A 21,479-nucleotide genomic window follows, 5' to 3' on the forward strand; every position below is an offset into this window, starting at 1 on the left:
TTTAGCGTGCATGGCCGACTCAGACTGCAAGCTGCATTTTGTGAGATTCATCGTTGAGCCATAAAGGCTTCCCTCTGCCTTTTGAAGTCATCTCACTGCGCTTGGCAATCCAGCGCTGTGAAATCCACATACATGACCACCTTGAAGATAGACTTGGATAGCCTGCAATCACCTGCAATAGCTGAGAAATGCTGCTTTAAAAACAGTTTGTACCTTGACACGCTGTCATTGTTTTAGTGAAATAGCACCCCCTCTCAGTCTTAATGCCTTGATTTGATGAGTCAGCCTCGTTCAGTATACCAGAGATCACCAAACCTTAGCTGTACTTGAAAAGCCAGTGGGATGCAGAAGCTGCTGGGCTTTGACGAACCCTCTCAAGGAACCTTTTTGAAATGTGGATTAATCAGTGAGGCTGAATGTGAAATCTACCAGATTTGAACTGGGTGCCTGTAATTTTAACACCGACATTTTGAAGCCAACCTCAACATGTCACTTGTTGTGCAGAAAGCTTGACTGCATGTGGCTCATTTCCAAGTCAACCTAAATTTTTTTTTTTTTTTTTTAAACCTCTTTGATTGCCCCTTTAATTTTTAAGGCCCTCTGAACCACATATGTTACTAGTAAAGTTCTTTTCAGACATGTCTGAAACTTGTCTTTTTCCATTTTCTAGACCTCTAAAGATTTTCTCTCACCATCTCTTTACGGTAGCTAGAGCAAAGACCCTGGGCCACCAACAAACCCTGAGATTAATTGGGCCTAAACTGTGCTTTGTTTCCCAGAGGAGACCGCCACGAACAGTCTCAGATTGTTCAGAAGGCGCTGCTAATTGGAGGCCCAGTGGAAAAGGCCTAATGAAAGAATTTGCATCATTTCCCTCCATGAAAGTACTGTAACGTCACTGCGAAAAGAGACCAAGAGTCCTCAGATATGGACAGTGCTGTCCCCAAAGGCTTTGTGTGGTGTTTCCACAGAAAAACTTTTTCATTCAGACATCCATTTTTAAAAGTTTTTTCTAAAATGCCTGCTTCCTCATTATGTTTCCTTTTGGTGTAGTAGCACAGGCTCTTTTCTTCTTAATGAACTCACCATGTAGTGGGGATTCTGGCACTTTTCCCCCTGTGGATTTTTCTGCTGCAACATTTGGTGGAGGCCTTAGAACTGTCGCAGCATTTGGCTGTTATTGGGGTGATACTTGCCATCACAATGACATCCACGGGGCCAAAAGGATACCACTTTGTTGTTTACTGACAACTGAGGGCAATATGGAAAACGGAGAAGTTTGTTAGGACCTTGAAAGTAGTAGCATAAAAAGTGGATTCAGAAAAGCAGACAAAGCAAATAACAGAGGAAGAGTATATTTAACACTGCTATAAATACACGGTTTAAATCGGGGCATAAGAAAAAAGAGTGTTGGTTGCTGCCCAAATACCTTATATGACACACTGAAAACCACTGCATAACTGAGCAGATATAAAACAGTACTTTGGTCAGGAGCTTTTCCTTGAGAAAAACAACTCTGAGGCTAAGTAAAGTTCAGTCACATTATTACACCGATGGTTTATGTGCCTGAACCAGTAATAATGAAAGTCTCCAGTGCTGTAGCCGTAGATTTCCAACTGGCACACAATTGACAATAACTGCGTCACACCTGATGCAAAGTCTTTGTTCCCTGAAGGTATTCATTTGTAATGGTCGGTAAATACTTGCAGCACTACAGACTACTCCCCTTATTTCTTCTGTTTTATTGATGAGGGACTGTATTTTGAGCTTTAAATATTCTATGTCAAGACACGGTGGAGTAATGGCTACCGGAGCAGAGAGTAAAGTCAGTCTCCCTCCGTGTGTGTTGAACTTTTCATTTTCGTAGTCAGTCCGGCTGCACTTGCATTATAGTGCATGTGAGGCTCCCTGTTGTTCACCACTGGCAAGCTAATTACCAGTTAGCTTGCCAGAAATGACTTGTTTGCTCTGTCAGCACTGTCATTGTTTGCATCGTTAGCAATGTTAGCACTGATAGCTTCTAGCCGCCGGCTCAGCCCTCGCCATATTGAGAGCCAAACGGAGCTAATAGATATGCTCTGAATTCTGTATCGAGAACGTTTAAAATAATATTTTAGATTAGAGGGTCAATGTCGCTCATGTGTTTCTCTTTAGTATGTAGCCTGCCAGCAGTCAGTTGGCGTATTATATCATAAAGACTAGAAACAGATAGCATAAGCATAGGAGAATCCAGGAAGTCACTGCTCACAGCCTCGTCCCAAGCATAAACCCTAGTAAACAGTACATTTATGTTTCTACGCTTTTTGTGAAAGCAGCCTGCAAACACTGCTGAAGTCTTCACATGTATAATCGCCAAAGTACCATGAGTACATGTTGCCAGGCCTGACAGAACATGACCCACTTTAGAGTAGTGATCCACTGAATGAGATTCACGATTGAGATGGAGCTATTTAAAGATTGGAGATGGAACACAAACTCAGAAGGCTAAAAGACAGAGATCTTCAACGGGATATCGTGAAAACACGTGTGTTTATTCACAATACATTAGCAACTTTTGACTCCTCAGCTATCAATACATGAAGGCAAGAGTAGAATAAAAATCACTGGTGAACACAGGCTGAGAAAAATGCTTACCCGCTAAGCCTTTGAATTGATTTGTAGCTAAAACCAAATGCAAATCGGAGGCTTTATTGGCCGACTCAGTGGTTATTATCTGTCTTGGGACAAAATGATGGAAATCCTTTCTTTATGATGACTAAAACTTTAACATTACTCATTTAACACCAAGGAAGAGATGCCATTTATAAGTAGTAGCAATGGAAAATACTTCTAATGAGAGTGAGAGAAAAGGCGAGATTGAGAATTATCTGCAGTCGTTTGCAATTTTCCACCTGCAAACACTCCTAGTTGTATGATAGGGCGCATATCCAAGCCTGGGATTGAACACCAATCCCTGTGATGCTGGGTTCACCTCTCATTACCCCTTTCATTCAGAGTTATTACATCTGTCTTTGTGGTAAAGGGTGGTGAGACGCTAATTAGAGCTTTAATACTCAATTGTTCATAAATCATGATGGAATTTGTTGGTCATATCGGCTTGATTGATAGTGCAAATGTTGCCTAGCTTTATTAAGAAGTAAAACAATTTTTTTTTACCTCTTTATCCTATCTGATCAACTGATGACATTTTTTATTGCGCACCAACCACAATCAGCTGACACACATAAAACCTGCATTTAGCCCGTGTCTTCTACTTTCAGTCCGTAATTACAGTTAAGGGAAATGTTTCTTTCTCTGTGGCAATCGATAAAACAGCGGTCCAAAAATGTGTGGTATTTTTTTCTTGTTTTTATCAGTTGTTGAAAATAGTTTAATGATGATTGATATAGACTGCTTAAGTATAGTCATCTGATTGCATGATGATATGTTACTTTTTGAAAAAGACAATAAAAAGGGGAAACTAATGAATAATAGGGATGTATTAGCTCCATTGTTTTGGTGCCTATGGTTGCCTGTTTATTGCCATCCAGCAGTAACATTAGTATTCTTTCATGTTAATGGCCAAGCAGTCTTGTAATCCATTGCCAATAAAAACACCTATAGCAGCTTTAAATCTGAAGTCCATATCACAGAGGAGGACTATGGATGTTTCTGTTAAACGTGTTGTATATCCAAGTGCCAAAGCCATCACTGTGATTATATAACTGTTGCTCACTTCAGTTTTTTATGAAAAGCACTTTAATATTGAATGTGTACACCGTTCCTTAATATATCATAGGAATCAACCTACATTTCACTTTATGGGGTTCAGCCACTGGTATCATTCTGGGGATGATCTATTTAGTGAGTGAGTGAGAGAAAGTTGTATCATACGATATATTAGTGAGGAAGCTGTTATCAGTGAGCATCAGTCCTTCCCATGGCCATGTTATTCAGGTGTGAATAGAAGAACACTTATATAGTGTCACCTTGTGAACACTATTTCACACCAACAGCATACATAGGCATAATCTATTCAAATCATGTGTCATATTATTTTGCACGTCACAAACATTGTTGAGTTCCAATCCCAGTTCTTGATAGATTTTTGTTTTTGTTTTTGTTCATAAAAGGTTTCCAATCTTTGTTCCTTTGCCAGAATAAAATACGGTCTATTTTCAGCATCAGCCCACACATCTTACATTCATTCACACCCATTTAAGCCTCTGCTCTCTTTTTTTTTTTTTTTTTTTTTAACTGACATCCATTTTTTTTCTGGGACATAAGTGTGACAGACCAGACTCACACCTATTTTAGATTACTTATGAATTCACACCCTGTAGGAAGACAATCTGACGTCCCTTAGAGGAGTCCCCAACTGATATTTTCAGATATGATACACATGTAAACATGCATCACTCACACTCAGCATCAAGGTCACTATTCATGCAACCATGTCTTAGATTTATTCCCAAACTCCTAAACACAAAGTATCCAACTATAACTAATATCTTTATTTAATCCTCGAAAGAACGAAGTGTAAAGAAGACAAGGCACTGTTTTATGGAGGGTTGTGGATTTATATATTTCTTGAATGGGAGCAATAACTTCCTTCCTTGTTGCCTGGCAACTGCTCACAGCCAAGAGAATGTCCATAACCCCTCAGAAAATTGCAAATTGTTGGTTTTACACTTCATGTTTCTGTTTCTGTAAAGATTAAACAAACAAGATATACAATATGTATGTGTTAATTGGTGCGCTATAGAGGTACCGGTAGGCAGACTGTGTAACCTTTGGCCAGAGCCAGCTTGTTTCCCTCCTGTTTACAGCCTCTCTGCTTAGCTGAGCCAACCAGCGGTGGATGAGGCTGGTATAGATCCTCTCATCTCACACTCCGCCAAGAAGCACAATAGGTGATTTCCAGTAATGTCAAACTCTTTCACTGAAATTGCTTGTGTCGCATCACCTTATTTGAAATGTAGCACTCCAAATATGTGTTATGGCAGCAAACTTCAGGCTCAAATGTAAAACGGGTAACATTATCCACGAGATCAGCAGTTAGTCTGCTCAGCGTGTTTGCTGCAGGTGTCTTCAGCAGTTACTGTAGGACCCGCCTAGTGAATGTGAGAGAACGTTCTAGACGTCTGGTTCCAATGAGCTCATGCGTCACACTGAGTCTCGAAACTTGTACCGGTCTTATGAAAAGGCACGAAAAGAATTTCATATAATCTTCTTTAATATGTTTCCTTCGGCAGCATGCTAAGTCGGCTTAATTGTCATTTTTCTCCCTGTGCAGCTATATGCATGGCGCGTGCTCTGGCGGTGGTGTGGCGAAGGGATTTGTCTAAACTGACTAACTTGATCACGGCGGATCACACCTTGTGGTTTTCTGCTCGGTCCCCAACTCTGCTGCTGAATTCGATTTCTAGGTGAAAGTGAAAGAGGTGACTGCCCCTCTCTCTCTCTCTCTCTCTCTCTCTCTCTCTCTCTCTCTCTCTCTCTCTCTCTCTCTCTCTCTCTCTCTCTCTCTCTCACTCTCTCTCTCTCTCTCTCTCTCTCCCACACTCCCTTTAGTACAAATAGCATTTGTGGTTGATTACCACTCCAAGTTCAAGACGTGGTGAAATCCCAGCCCGACATCCAAATAGCTCTTCATTAAGTTTGCATTTGATTACTCTGCTTGGCGTAACAGGTTCTGCCTCTCACTGCAACAGAGGCTTGCGTAGATTGACTGTGTTTGTGCTGTGTTGATCTGACCGGCAAATCCCAAACGGTCGCAGGCAGAACTGCGTTGCCCTGCATGACGGAGCACCATTTTACTTGGCAACTATGGCCAGACATGAACACATTCCTGATGTTAATTCTCCCCAGCTCTAAGTGCGTGCATAACACACTTACGTCGACTTGCGAACACACGGATTGTCTTAGAAAGACACAAAACGTCTCATTAAAACATGATTCAATGAAACATTCGTCTTGCCCTCCAAACTCTTACCCTTGTTGCTGCCTTTCAAAACATTCATATAATAATGGTGGCTGCGATGTAAACGTGAAAAGGCTTTGTGAAAGTCATGCCTTAATTCTGTCTGAACATTTGTCCGATTTGTTTGTCGGCTTCCAAACTCTGCCGGAAAGGTTTATTTAAGAGGCACCGCCGGGGCCTCTTTTCCTCTGTTTTGTAACATGACAAATTGGAAGACCTTTCTTTCTCCTCCCTCTTCATTCTTCTCACTCTCTACCATTACAAAATCCTGAGGATGATGAGGTGATAGGCCGCAGCCAAACGGCCAAATAGACACTTCCCCTCGTTTCTTGGCCCTTAGCAGACCCCCCCTCAGGTCAGACCAAAGGTCAGCTAAATAGTCTCCATGCCCTCTCTCTCTCTCTCTCTCTCTCTGCTACATCAGTCTCTGTCAAACTTACGTTTCGTTTCGTCTAAATCTAAAGAGAAAGTGTTGTCACACATTTCCTGCAGCATTTCTGATGGTAGATACTGTGAAGATATTGAACTGTGAGTCGACGTAAACTGGCAGTGTTATTCCAGTCTGTGGCCCTCTGAACGGATGAAGTGCGTATAAAGTTTGGCAGAGTGGGCGTCATTGTCGAGATTGATTACACACAAGTCGGGTTGTTTATCTTGCCCTCACATAAAACTCCCTTTCCTAAATATTTGAAAAGATAACAAAGTTTTATCATGTCTAACAGAGTATTTGGGACAGCGGGATTCGCCTTCTCCCCTTGAGAAAACGTGTTTTATTAGTGCTAGTACATGCTATCTTCAGCAGACTAAACTCAATGTTTTTTTTTCCCAGCAGACACTGCAACAGCCCCTGTAAGCGTTTTGAAAAACTTCACCACGCACTCACTTTAGCCAACACACCCACCTGGTGCTTTTGTGCGGCCTGCCAGCTTTATTATTCTCAATAGTTTTGGATGAATCAGCACCAGTTATGAAAGAGCACCTTCTCATAACTGAGCGGATGTATTGTGAATCGTGATGTTTATTCTGTCTGTGTGTAGTAAAGGAAAGCAGCGGCTGTCATGTAAAAGCATTAAAGGAGAAATGTTATGTTCATTTTCAGGTTCAGTTTTATTTTGGGTTTCAACTAAAACGTGTTTACATGCTGTAATGTAAAAAAAAAAAATAATTTCCTCATGCTGTCTGCTTGAATGTGCCTGTAGTTACCCTCTGAAAAGGTTCTGGTTCTGCTCCTGTCTCTTTAAAAAAAAAACACTCAGATTGGTCAACGTTACCAGTCTCATGAACATCCTCCAACTTCTCTTCTAGTACCGTCATCAGGGGAAAAGATTGGTTGTCCAATGCCCTCAAAACTAGCTGAAAATGTTCAGCTTCAAATTTGATCATTTAGCTCAAAGAAGTGTTTAACATATCTCCATCCTCACAGAGCCACTTGCATGGCTGCACATTGTTAGTCTTGTTGTTCTCGAGCTGATGCGTAATTATGAATCCCACTGCATTTCTTGGCAGGACCGGCCCTGCGTAGCTGGTTGAGGCAGAGACGGTTGGTTGAAGTTAGGCGTTGACCTCCAGTAGTTAAGGTCACGGCAGCCCACTGAGGCGAGCTTAAAGCCCGGCCAATGCTAGCGCTTGAATGCTACGTAGGGCGGGTCTTGCCGAGAATAGCAGTCATAGGTGAACAGGGTTTGCAGATCCTTAACTGATCCCTCACATTCTGGTCTGTGGTCTGCCTCTATTGTGAGGTCAGAGCACCAGAAAAGCTACAGAGCTGCAGTCATGTAGCTGCAGCAGATCGTCTTTGCTCAAAGGCGCTTGAATAGTGGCTGTCCAGTCGAAGGTGCCATACTTTGCACATTCCACACGACTCAAGCTCCCTTCACCTCAGCTGGAGTGGTGCGTGATGAAGCGGTCGTCTCAGTGTCTGCTGGAACTTTGTTGTGCCCTGATTGAGCTCAGAGGGCAGGCCTCCAACTTATTTATAGCACTGCCGTGGGTGTCGCAGGAAATGGGGCTGTGGCCCGGGGCGAGGCTTGTGTTTGCCTTAAATGAGGACTCTTCCTCCCGAACCAGACTGAGCTCATCTTGGAGCGCCATCAGACAGTGGCTGGGGCAGAGGGCAGTGGATTTGTAATCCGGCCCAAATGGCGATGACCCAAATGCATTTTCCCTCAGCCACCACTTTGGTAAACACACAGGCGGCTCATTGATAGCATGTGTGACATTCCTCCATCCCATCTCAGTATCCCAGCCCAGCTCTGTCTGCTCTCAGATCTTCAGGCCTGCCCCAGCTGTGAGGGCCCTGCCCCTCTTTCCCTTGGGCTCACTCCCCGCCTCTCCATTTGCTCTCAGAGCTGAGTTCACCACAGCTTGTTCTCTTATGTCATCCTGTGTCATATCCATCTGTTTACCATCTTCTTCTTTTTTTTTTTTTTTGCTCCATCCTCTTCCTCCCTGCATCATTTCCTTTCGAAACAAAAGACAGACCTGTTGTATTATGCACGCAGTTCACAAAACTGCGAGGGAGACATCTAAAGCCAAACATATGTTTGGCTGGGACACGGTTATCACTGATGCTTTGAAACTCTAAAATGTTTAACCGGATAAATCCTGCAAGATACAGTGAGGTCAGGCGAGTCTTGTTATCCAGCATTAAATACATTTGAACTATCTATTTTGTTTGTTATTCACATCAAAAAGGGGATTATTAAAGAATATAAAATGATATCAATAAATACAGATGCAAATAAAAGTGTTGGTGGTGGTAACTTTTGGTCACAGTGAGGGTTTGTGGCATCAATTAAAGAAGTGAGAGGCACCGACTGTCTGTCCTTGACCAGCCGTGTGGTTTGTGCTGTGCGGGGAGAAAAAGAAAAAAAGGCCCAAAAATGTTTCATTACCTCTGCCCAAATGATAGACAATTTTCAACATGTATGCAATTAGGGTTTACTTCATATTTTGAGAAGTTGTGATTGGATGACCCGAGGCTGTGATGGCAACTCTAAACATGGCCTTTGTCTGCACTCCCTTCTCTCTAACTATCACAGCTAGCTTCGCTGGCGGTACAGTGACCTGCCTTCACTTGTAGCTAGTTAACCTCCTGACCTACTTCCTCTGCTCCCGTCTCTGACAGCAGCATCTCGGGGTTGAGTCGGTTGTGCACTCGTCCCACAGCCATTAATGGAAGCAGTGTAAACAGCATGTTGAGTTAAAGCGCGTCTAAATAAACAATAGGCAGATGCACAGCAACTAGCTGTCTGCTATGGCTAGTGTCGACACCTCGGAAAACAAACAACAAACAAGCAAGCATGAAACGAGAGATGAGGAGCAAAGAGGAAGCATTTTAACACAAGCCTGGTTGCATTTCATGAATTATTCAATTCCTTGTGACTTCTGGGAGGGAGGAGTATGCCCCTCTACACACACACACACACACACACACACACACACACACACACACACACACACACACACACACACACACACACACACACACACACACACACACACACTAATCACAGCAGTACACAGAGGAGGATAAGTGGGGAGTTTGTGTGAATGTGTGCAGCGATATGTCAGGTTGAATTCATGGTATTTACGTTGAGCTCCAAGATTCCCTCTTTGCTGCTGGAGTTGGAGGCTTGCATTAAATGTAAATACGGTCATCCTGTTTATCCTGCTCCATCCTATCATCCACTCCGATCCATCCCCCCCCCATCCTATTCATCAAGCTTCATGCCTGAATAATCACGGGGGTTACAATAACATCACCGTTTCCAATCAGTGCTTTTATATTCTGACCTAAGTGGCTGAAAAGGCATCTGTACGAGGGAGATGTTGATGCTTGTCCAGACGCCACACCTGATATTCAACGTAGCCACAGAAAGAAGGAAATGAGAGGAGTGCATATAATTAGGCCTTTGGAGAGTTCAGATCATACAAGAAAATCAGTTCAGTCACAGCCTGGTGAGTAAACATTTAACTGAACTAGTATCACAGTTACCATAGTTTTGGTTTGCCCATTGGTCTCTTTTACATATCAGCTGGTGAAATGTTTGTTTGTTTTTAATGAATTCATTGTTTTGGAAGAAGTCAATTTTTTTGGGTGGGGGGGGGGGGGGGGGGTTAAAAGTAGCACATAGGGATAAATAATGAATTAGATAGTTTTGTATTCGACCAATGCTTTAGTCCTTTAGTGTCCCCATGCCATCTGCTGTGATGTACCCACATCTAGGTCCTCTATGGCCTCGTGAATAGAAATGATGAAAACGTGTAATGTATTTCATTATTTTCCATTATTTTCATTACCTTTAAATATTCTTATGTTGTATCACTTATGCCAACAACTGCCAACATTTTTCTGCCAACACGTGAGAATTATGTTTTATATTTAACTTACAATGAACCCGTCCAACACTTTTAACAATACAGCAGAAATGTTCAGTGTAAACTTTACAAGACATTTTTTCATTTGAATAATTAAGTGCAAAAATAACAAGGAGTGATGAATATAAAATGTTTGTTTATTAAACCAGGACAACATAAATAGCACAGTGAATAATCAACTCATTCATCGCTTTTCTTTACTTTTAATTAATAATTACCAGCTGAATGAAAGACTGTTATGAGGATTATCAGCTTTAAAAAAAAAAAAATGTGCACAATGTAATGTACTCTTCTTTTTTCTTTCCCTTTTTAAAAAATGTTTAGTTGAAACTGTCATACCTCCTGTGTTTCTCCCACTCAGCGGTAGGTTGCTGACTGTATCAAACCTCCACTCCCCTTGAATGCCCCCGTGTGACTCAGCTTTGTTGCGTGTGTGTGGTGTTGTCGGGTGTCAGGTGTGCTGTTCTGACGATGACTTAAGTGTGGATTTGAATATGCCCCCCCAATTTAGTTGTGGCTGGAGTGGGCAGTTTTTCCTCTCACTGTCTCTGGAAGGTGGGATTGAAGGGGAAATGGATGACGGGGGGCCAATTCACAGAACAAGATGTTCTTTGATATCCTCCAGACGTGTTGCATCACTGCGAGTGGCCTGGGAACACTGACCTGGATATTTATGTGCAGCAAGTTTGTGCGTGTGTGTGTGTGTTGGGTGGGTGTTTGGGTTTTTCGTGTATCCATTCTCTAACCGCTCCATCAGTAGCAACCTTCCCGGACCTAATTAGGGCCAGTGAGGGCGACTATTGACTCTGGACCAACAGACCCCATTTGCTAATGAGACCTCAGGAATGAAGATCACTGCCACAAAAGGAGCTGTGTTTTTTTTTTCCAGGAGTCTTTCAATCAATTCACTTTTTACTTTGTGTGTTTCAGCTCCAAAGACCTGCAGCCCAAAGCAGTTTGTGTGTAAAGACGGGGTGACGTGTATCTCTAAGGGCTGGCGCTGCGATCGGGAGAAGGACTGCCCAGACGGCTCTGATGAGGAGCCTGATGTTTGTAAGTATTACAAAAATATAAAAATCCAGTCCCCTATATTGTATCCAGACACTTTGGGTTACCTTCTCGTGTATAGGATCCTGCCGCATCTTACTTTCACGGTGGAGTGAACTTTGGCTGACATTTAAACCATTCAGGGAAGGGAATTGCAGCCTAGAGAGGAAATGCTTTTCAGCTGACTGTATGCAGATTTGTGTATATATATATTTCTTAAATATTTTTTTTAATCATACAATTAAGAACCCCTCGTCAAGGGGGTTTAGACATTACTTTTTCACGTAATGTCAGATATTTTTTGACCATTCATTCAGTCTGTGAATTGTGTCCAAGTGTATTTTTTTTTATTTGAATGAGAAATTGAAATGTTGGCCGAACTTGTCATTTTATTTGACTTGAATACCATTCAACAGGTGCAGACCAAATGTAAAACTGCCCCAGAAGTAGATCCAAAACATGCTGCGTTGACTTTTAAAATGTGTTTATTTGCAGTAGCATAGGTATGCTAATAGGTCACTGTAGTGTTTGATCCCTCCAAACAGCTTATAAAGCATTTGTGGACTGACAGACTGAGACTGTTGAACTAATAGATGTATTTGGCTGACCACAGCCAGGCAGGAGAAAACAATGGCATGTTGTATCAGTGAGTTAGAGAGGTCATTCCTGCTTTTAAACGTCATGCCCAATTAGGGGATTTACAAAGTTTGTCTTTTTTTGATGGATATGATTTCTGATTGGAGCCACAGAAGATGTCATGACACAAACTAAAAGTAGTACGAAGAAAAAAATACAGTTGTCATTTCAAAGTCTTCATTAGATGATTAGATGCATTGAGGCTGAATCCCTAGGGAGGGGATGAAAGCAGCCTCTTAGAGTGAAACGCCTGAAAGAGGACAGAGGGCTTTGGGTGGGTAGGGGGGCCACTGTATGGGTGGGGGGGGTGTATTGGCCTGGAAGTGGAGTAAGGCCAGGGTAGTGCCGCAGTCTAGACGCAGAGACTGTATGATCGTGGGTCTGGAAGTCATTAGAGACTCGCCCAGAGCAATGGAGAAACCTGCTGTTTTTCACAACCTGCTCTTTTCCCCTTCTCATCTGTGGGCCAGCCTCCTTCCATGTCTCTATCTGGGACAGAAACAACAGTGACTCCATCCTCTGTCTCATGCTATTCCCTCTAGCTTTTGCCAGGCTCCCTCAACAGTTAGGACCTTTGCTGTAGAGGGGCCTGCCTTTGCAGTGTCAGGGCGGACATTCGAAGGAGTCGGTCAATCCTTATGTCCTTAAGTGTTCTGTTGAAGTAAAAATCAACGGGGTGGTTATTATAGAACATGGCAAGCAAAATTACATTACAAAGGTTAAGGTAAACTAAGTACAGAAGCCAGTACAGAGATCGAAATAGTCGGTCAGGGTGCTTCTAATTGGGATCGTGGCTTTCTTTTTGTTTGATTGTAACTACAGGATAAGTCTGGTGATATTTTTCTTTTTTTCAACAAATCTCTTGAAAAGACCCAAACCATCAATGAATTGATCTTGTTAACAACATGTATTGCCTGAGTAGCCAAAGCGTGTTATCATAGACCTCTATTGTTGTGTTGACATCTTTCTTCATTACTAGGAACATGGGTGCTTTTGTTTATATGAGTCAGTCTCTCTCTCCAGCATTCAGTTCAGACCTGTGTCACATGTCTTCCCCCTCTCTCCCGATGTTTACTGTGGATCTCTGGTACTGATAGCGATATACTGTCGTACTTACTGTAAGTAGCTTTGGATGAACGCATCTGCTAAATGCCCTAAATGTCAAATTATCAAAACTAAATGCTGTTTGGAAAAAAAGCTTAAAAACATGATGTTTGGTGCAGAGCAGATGTTGCATGACAGAGCTGTGGAATACTGGATAAATATCAACTTAAAAATGGCATTTTTGTAGCTCATCAAATACTGACAGTGTTTTTATGAGCATGTATCCCAAACTGTATGTACATCACCCGTACACTGAGTAACATTTTACGTTTTATTGTTGTGATAAATGTGCTCTTTGTGAAGGTGCTCTTGCAGATGCTTCTTGAAAAGATGCATGAGAGAGGTTTATTTATCCGTCCATGTGGACGGGCCTTCACAGTGGCCTTTGTTAGTGTGTTGGCTATTGCCAGTGAAGTCAGTCACTGTCCAGTGCAGCTGCTTTGCCCTGCTGTGTAACCCCCACAATGCTGTCCTTTGTACCCCGGGGTGCTGGTTCAGACTGGCATAGAGGGATTACTGAAAGAGTAAAAAAAAAAAAAAAAAAAATGGTTGTCTGGGCATATGACCTTTTTTATTTAGAGCTTTGATCTGAATGTCTAATCAATAAACAATTAGAAGCCATGCAATGAAGACAAATGGGAAGCTTATTTGTCTGGATAGCCTTCAGGTAGGGTGGAGGCTTCGGTAGAGCTCCCGCCTCCTCAGGCTGTAGACTTGGTTGGGTTCCTGAAATATTCCCACGTGCAGTGAGTGTGCCCTTTAAACACAGGAAGTGTGTAACGCCGAAATGATGTCCCCTGCCCCTGGCCTGTAATAAGGGCCGTTTTACAGACAGTTCCCACCTAGGCTGCAATTAGGAGATGAAGCACTTTTGCGACAGCCACTTTCAGAGTGGAAAACACCATCGTTCATGATGCAATGTGCGTTTCACTTACCCCTGTCACAAGAAATGAAAGGTTGCCTCGAAAAGAAGTGAAATCTTTTATCTTTTATCTACTTGCTCCGACGTTAGACGCACAGCAGTTGCAACGACACATCATTGTTCAGTGTGTATTTCATCAGCGGTGTCATTTACCAGATGGTTCATCCAAAGCCAGCATTGATACAGTATCGGATATGGAAGAGGAAGGGATCCGTTTGATCCTGCCACGGTCTCTGAAAGGCAGCCGACGCCCAGTCCAGATAACCATCAACATGTCGAGGAAAACAAGCTTTGCTCCACATGAAAGAGTCTCTCGCCTCACAGCGCCTTGTCCATACAAGAACTTGGTGCAGGTGTGAGAGCAAGTGCACACTATCTGCTTACACACACACACACACACACGCACACTTCATTTATCTCATACAGTCATGCAAGCGATACACCCCACCAGTGGCGGCGCCAGGGGGGAGCTAGGTGGTGCTGTAGCTCCCCCTATAATAGCCATAGCACCCGCCCAGCACCCCCAAGAAATGTCTGTAGTTTTTTTATATTTATATTTTAATGTCATGCATAATTTAGGGGGGGGGGGGCACAGGGGAAATGTCCCCTGCACTTTTTCAAAAGGCCGTTTTGGTCCGTTGCACTTTTTACCGTCCAAAAACAATGTTACGCTATAGTAAACAGAGACGCGTCAAGCACTGGGACCAAGCGGAAAACGTCCGCTCAAGCTGAAGCCTGTTTCCCTTAGTTTAGACCGCCCACAAGCTCCTCGATTGGCTCTGCCGTTTCTTGTGTGATTGGCCGTCCCCGCTGTCACTCCATCTTGCACACCGACGGTCTGCTAGTCTGCGGTCAGGAGTCCTACAGGAGTCCGCTACTGGAAGTTAGTTCACGTCCGCTAGAAGGATGTTAATATCAGAGGTTTCATTTACATTGCGTTTGAATCGGTGTCCGTGTGCGTATGTGCGCGCGCGCGTGCGTGTGTGTTTGGTAATTAGACGCAGCCAGGATGTCTAAAAAAAGAAAAGTGGACATAAGAGACTTCTTTAGAAGTCAAAGTGTAAGTTATTCAAAGAAATGCTTTACACCCATCCTGCAACACCTTCACTGGCTCCCAATAAAGCAGCGTATCCACTTAAAGATCCTCCTCATCATTTACAAAGCTCTCAATAATCTGATCAATAAACTGTATTATTATTATCGTTGTTATTATTACTATTGGATTAGAATTGGGTGATAATGTTTTGCTACATGATTTACAACCAGTCAAACCAAAAAAGGGAACAGTAAACTTAAAAGTAGCAATAGAAAACTAGAAGAACTACTAGAAAACACAGTGAACTGAAAGAGTTAGAGTTTTATTAAAAATACTTGTGTCCCCCCCACCTCTGAAATCAGAATTTTGTCCTTGATGTCATGTATGTTGTATCTATAGCCCTTGTGTTGAATACTTTTACATATATTGCTTATAGTCGTGGAACGAGTATAGTTAATGCGTGTACGCGTGTGTAGCTATATATACTAAGGGTGGTCCGATGCCACCGCCATAATGAAATGCCCCGAAATTCAAAGCACCTTCTCTTAAGTGTTGAGCATCCCCATAGCACCTGCAACAGAAAATCTCTGGAGCCGCCACTGCACCCCACACCAATGGAGGACTGTGCACGACTCATACTGAGGTGATGAGTCTGTATAACGGCCCTGTGTACGTGTTATACCACAGATTTTTCTTGCCAACGACTGGTTTTTGCACGTATTTGTCAACACAATCTGACAGTATCACAGTAAGTCATGTGAGCGAATGCAGGGGTGTGCTGCAAATTAATATTGCATGTGAAATTTGGCCAGAATGCTTTAGTGTGGCTACCTCAGTGCCAGATAGTTGCCTATTTACACATCCGGCAGACATCGAGCAACATTAACATTGAGTCGATGTTTCTTGTCGGTGTAATACAAATATTCTCTCTCTAGCTCCGTTTAGGTCTCGATCAACTCCCGCGGAATATATCTGGTTCAGCTGCTTCACTGTGAGCTAATTATGGTGCGTTCTATTACTCTATCCGAGTCGGCGTTCCGACTAAAAGACAGGACGTTGAGTTCCGATACGGAATCCAAGATGGCTGCGCCCTGTGTGAGCTGTTGTGAAACGTTTTCATTGGTTTTGGACCACTTTGGTCGTTTTAAATGACGATGTCCATCACTCGTATTATTGCAATACCTTACTGCTTCCATATCACTGCCTACGGGTATAGGAACCGGTCTTGTTGTGAGTGCAATATTGAAATGAAGACTTGTTTCAAATGGGTGATGCTAAACGTGGCGTTGCGTTGCTAACAAAAGATAAACTAAAACATGAAATAAAGGGTAATTGTAGAAGTTCAAATGGCTTTGTTTTGATAAGGTGGCGTCCAAGTTTTTCTCTAAACTCAGCTGCGCAAAAGCCTACCAGAACGCTTTTAGTGTGGGAGTGACATCATATCAGAGGTCCGGGTCGGTTCGCAGAGAATGAAAGAACACACCATTAGCTAGCAACACTTTTTCTTTAGACAGGTAGTTTATAGTTTGTTTATCGAAGGTTTTTCTTCTTTTTTATAAATCACCTGTTGCAGCTATAAACAATGCTAATGAGAGCAGATAGACGGAAACAAAACAATAAAGTTTCAAACAAGGACCTAAAAGATGCTAAAACGCTTCATAAAGCTGAGGGGAGGCAGAGGCCAGGGTTAATTCTCACCATGATGAGCATCCTGGATATGACACATTTTCAATGTTTATCTTTAATTTATCATGATATTAACCCAGATGTGAAGATATTCTATTGGACAAGCACACAATTGGTGACGGATTGATTAGTAAATGAAAGTAAATGGAAACAGTTATCCTTCATTGGAGCACATATCCATCGGTGCCAAACTCATGCAGGTTGAAGAGTCATAATAGTCCCAAAAATGTGTTTGACAGAGCGTGTGCAAAAGTAACAGTAAAGACGTATAGAGAAACTGAAGTAATAATGTAAATATCTCATTTAAGGTTGCGGTTAGCCAGATGTGATCAACAGGCCTTTCCTGTCATTTGCATAGCTATTTTTTTCTACGCGATAATTAGTCAACTGTCCTTTGAATTAGCTTTCTAATGCCCTACATAACAAATGAAAATGACTGTCTGGTCTTAATTTGTGATCATTAAAGTTAGTCTCTTAGTTTCTGGGTAGGAACTCTAAAGCCAGAACAAACTAAATGCCTTCCAGATATTTAGTCATTCTGGGGCAGCAACATGCCCCCCCCTCTGCTCTTTGCAGGAAAATCTTGCACAATATGAATGGTTTCAAGTTAATCCTCCAGTCCACTGTGGGGAAATAAGAGGTGAATGAATCAAATATTGAGGTTTTTTTTCAATCTGAGAAAAAGTTGCGACATAAGAACCTTATTCAATTGGCTAATAGATCTATTTTTTCTACTTTCTTCTGTGTGTTTGAGAGAGAAAAGGGCAGACAAAGACAGTCTCTGTGTGTGTTGTTTGAATATATTATATTATATATTATATTATCTGTCCTTTTATGCATAAGCTTAAGGAAATAGGTGTGTGTGTGGGGGGGTGAATGATATAACTCCAACATTTATTTCTATTGTGTGTATTTTGACTCACTTTTCCCATTTCGTAAGCGATATATCTGCTGGAGTTGTCCCCGTATGAAAATCTTAATTTACTTTGCTGATACAATGGTTTGCTTAGCGGTTTCTGTGCCCCGAGGAGCAGCGGTGCCGCTGTGTTTGGAGAAGGCTCAGTTTGTTGTGCTTTGGAGAGCTGGATTTAGCCTTCCTGCTTTGCTTGTCACCCTGCCAGCCACCCCAGAAGCCCCCCCAGGAAGGAATGAAAATGTGGTGTTGATATCTTGGAAGGAAAGGGGTGAGAGAGAGAGAGAGAGAGAGAGAGAGAGAGAGAGAGAGAGAGAGAGAGAGAGAGAGAGAGAGAGAAGGCACACAGTCTGCTGCCAGGGCAAAAGCCAGAGATACTTATAATAAACTGCATTTATGCTGTCAGTTTTTATAAGAAAACAACACATTGTTAAACTGAAACGTAATTGCCTGGACAAAGGGAATGCACGTGGCTCCAAATAAACCCACTCTGGTAGTTGTTAGCCATCCGTGTGGCTGGACTGGCAGGTTAATGTGTTGTTTTCCACCTGCAGACTCGAGTGTTTATAGGCCAGCTGTCAGAAATAAACAGTGTTGTTACCAACAAAGAATTGTTACCCTCGGCGATCCGCTGCTAGCCTCGGCTCTTTTCCTGCCTGTGATCTTTTCGATGGGACTGTGTTGAGTAGCAACATCAAAACAACACTAACACGGTAGCCACCGTGTCCTGTGTTAGCCATACTTGAGCGCCGGTGTTGTTGTATCTTGCTTTTTTTTTGTATGTCGTGTCCTACTTGTTTGGAGTTTTTTTGGCTGGACAGGGGAAGGATGAAGGTCAAGGGGCACCTCGGGGCTGCTTTGGTCAAGATTTGGGAGCTCCGTCCAAGAATGTTGTCATGTTGGCCCGGAGCTTCACAGGGAGGGCCAGCCTGTTTGTGAGGCCATCAGTGGTGAGAGAAACCCGGGATTAGTACGTCATTAAGAGCTGCTGTCACTAAACTGGTGCAACACTGTTTATTCATGAAGTTTATTCACAGATCAACATGTTGAATTATTCAGCTATTTGTGAAGCATTGAAGTCTGTGGAAAGTGGCAGGATTATTTTTAATATCTGGCTTGTTATTCCTGCCATTGTTTCATAATACACGTCTGCAGTATATGAAGGCAGTGGATAGTAGCCTCCTTACGCTCTGAGGTTGGCCCACATAAAGTCCCTTTCTGTCTTATGTGTTTTTTATTGGTTGAATAAGCATTGTGTTGACTCGCATATGGAGTGGAAGCATGAACTAGTGAATGGAAAATCCCCACAGCCTAACAAGCTTTGGACTCCGGCACAGCCTGGTCCAGACCCAGATCCTGGCTCTTTCTCGGTCAGCTGGGTCTCTTTTCTACCACTGGAGAGGAAACGCAGATCAAGAGACAATTTCCAAGATGAATAATTCTGCAGAAACATTACTTGTGAAAGAAAGAAAGAAAAAAAAAAAAGTAATGAAAGTATGAATGGTCCTAGGCTTGCAAGGAAAACGAGTCTTATTAATCCTAAAAACAGCACACAATTATGAAGTGCCAGCTCCCCCTTCCATCACCGTGTCCCTGTGGCCCTTGCCACATCCCCGGCTCTCCCTCCAGGTGGCCGTGTCACAGTTCACATCAGGCTTTGCACGTGACGCTGCTTACAGCGCCGCAGCTCAGCCTGCTTTGTAGGGGGTCACAGCCGATTTGTGTGATCCAAACAATGGCCTTCGTTCTCTTGCCCCCACCCTCCCCCCTTCACTTCCATGTGATCTACCTCTATGTGCGGCGGCTTAAATACTCCACTCGTGTAAGGTGTCTGAAATCCAGCATGCCGCAATCTTGTTTTGATAGATGCTTGGAGAAGAAAGGCTTTGTTCAGCTCTGATCGTGCCTTGGTCGCCTGCAGACAAAAGAACAAATAGGTTGAAGGTGTTTGTACATCTTCAGATAAATTTGCTGCGTCCAACAGATCTATGGAAGAAGTGAACTCCCAATCTGACAGCATCCGTTTTCGTCCCACTGGCCCCGTCACATGGATAGCCTGTATGTGTGGATGATGGGAACGCCGGGATGATTTCCCCTTTCCTCGGGTGCCCTAATTGAGCTACAGAACAGAATAGTTGACGCTGTACCAGCCAGCCTGTGTAGATCTTTCACCGAACTATTCAGTGAGCTGTGTGGAGAAACAGAGCAAATAGGGAAGAAAAAAAAAACATTTGGGCCTGCTAACCTGGCGCACTCACAGTAGAGGAATGTTGAATAAAAGACCCTGTTTAATTCAAATTAGCGATGCCTTTTCCACCGCGGCCTCGCCGACCGCTGCCAGCTCGCTCAAGAATGAGGCCTTGTGGGGCTCCATCCACTTCCTGTGGATGAGGTGTTCCACTCGGCCTTCTGTCTGCTCCCTCGCTGCCTCTCTCTTTGTTTCCTCGCTGTGTTTCGTTTTCCACACACTGCCCTCCCTCGTATACACTTACTGTAAATGGGTCAACAGATGTTGGAGGAAAAGTGATGGGAGGAGATAAAAAAGAAGAGAGTGAGGAGGAGGAGGAGGAGGAGGAGGAGGAGGAGGGAAGGCCAACAGTTTGGACTTTCCACATGCTGAGAAATATGAGCCCTGTCGAGGAGTAATCGTTTTCAAATAAAGCTCCTGCATCATATTAAAAGGAAAAAGGAAAAAGAAGTTCATGCATCTTGTTTGCATTTTTAGCAACCTTTTTCAGTTAGAAAGAAAGAAAATGTGCTCATTTGCTAGAGAGTTAGATAAGAAGATTGATAGCTTTTTTAAGTGTGAAAATTGAGCTGGTTGGGTATTAAATATATGCCAACTCACACCTTTAAAGTTGTCTAATTAGCATGTAATCTTGTGTGTATCTTGGTTGTTTGATCCATCGGCCATTTAGACCATCAGCCGAGTGCAGAGACTTCCTCGAGGCTTTGCTCTCACTATAGGTTGCCAAGCAACTGGTCGCCATGAAATAGTTAAGCACATCGTTCCCCATTTCTGTTCGTTTATGAAACGGACGAAATAAAACGTGTTAATTAGTGAGCTTTTGAAGTACTGGGAAGCAGATTATTGAACCAGGTCGCTGCATGCTTTTTGTTTGACTTGGACTGTATGACAGCTGTTTGGACATACAGACGTGGTTGAGCACATGGACTCGTTGCACTTCGGAACAGATGTTTGTCCTGAGCTTTTTTGCGGATGAAAGGCTGGTCGGAGTCACGAGGCAGTGATCCTCATCCAAGAAAAAGAGTTCAGTAATTAAGGCCATTTAAGTCTAAAAGCTATTGCTGCTTGTCCTGTGATTTTAGCAGTCCATTCACCTCGTCTATATCACATTCAAACTACATGGTTTAAGTGTCCTGTTTTCTTTCCCCATGGATCCCAAAGTCTTTTCTTAGCATACTATAACACCATGGCATGCCGTCTACACTGGTGTGCTTATTGTTGGTGTGTTTTGCCTCTGGGATGGATGTGTGTATGCGGTAGATGTAAAGGTAGTTATTTGGCCAGTTCTGACTAGGATAATGGTGTGTTTGTAGGTCCTGCTAAGTTTTCCTCTATCTTTTGCTCCCACAATGGTTCGTTGAATGTCTGCCTTGTGGTTCTGCCTGCTAAGTTGGAGAGAGGAAAAGATGAATGTGAATCCATGATGGATGAGAAGAGGAAGGCTGAGTTGTTGGGGAACAAGGCAAAGGAACAACGCGGCTCGCGTTTAGAAACGAGGGGAAGCAATGTGAACAAACGTGCTTGTTTTCTTGAGCGGGCCACTAG

The 21,479-nt window shown here is 42.9% G+C and overlaps 1 protein-coding gene across 2 annotated transcripts in view; it reads left to right on the forward strand.

The window, feature by feature from the left end:
- The window catches only part of LOC311020012 (low-density lipoprotein receptor-related protein 1-like), an 84,728-nt gene that overhangs the window by 1,855 nt on the left and 61,394 nt on the right, over window positions 1-21,479 (forward strand). For both annotated transcript variants that reach the window (XM_084019738.1, XM_084019739.1), the window contains exon 2: window positions 11,273-11,395. In XM_084019738.1, coding sequence (XP_083875864.1) covers window positions 11,273-11,395 — 123 coding nt within the window. The remainder of the gene's footprint in view (window positions 1-11,272; window positions 11,396-21,479) is intronic.

The sequence above is a fragment of the Eutrigla gurnardus genome (genome assembly GCF_963514095.1).
Source record: "Eutrigla gurnardus genome assembly, chromosome: 2".
In the NCBI taxonomy this organism is placed as follows: Eukaryota; Metazoa; Chordata; class Actinopteri; order Perciformes; family Triglidae; genus Eutrigla; species Eutrigla gurnardus.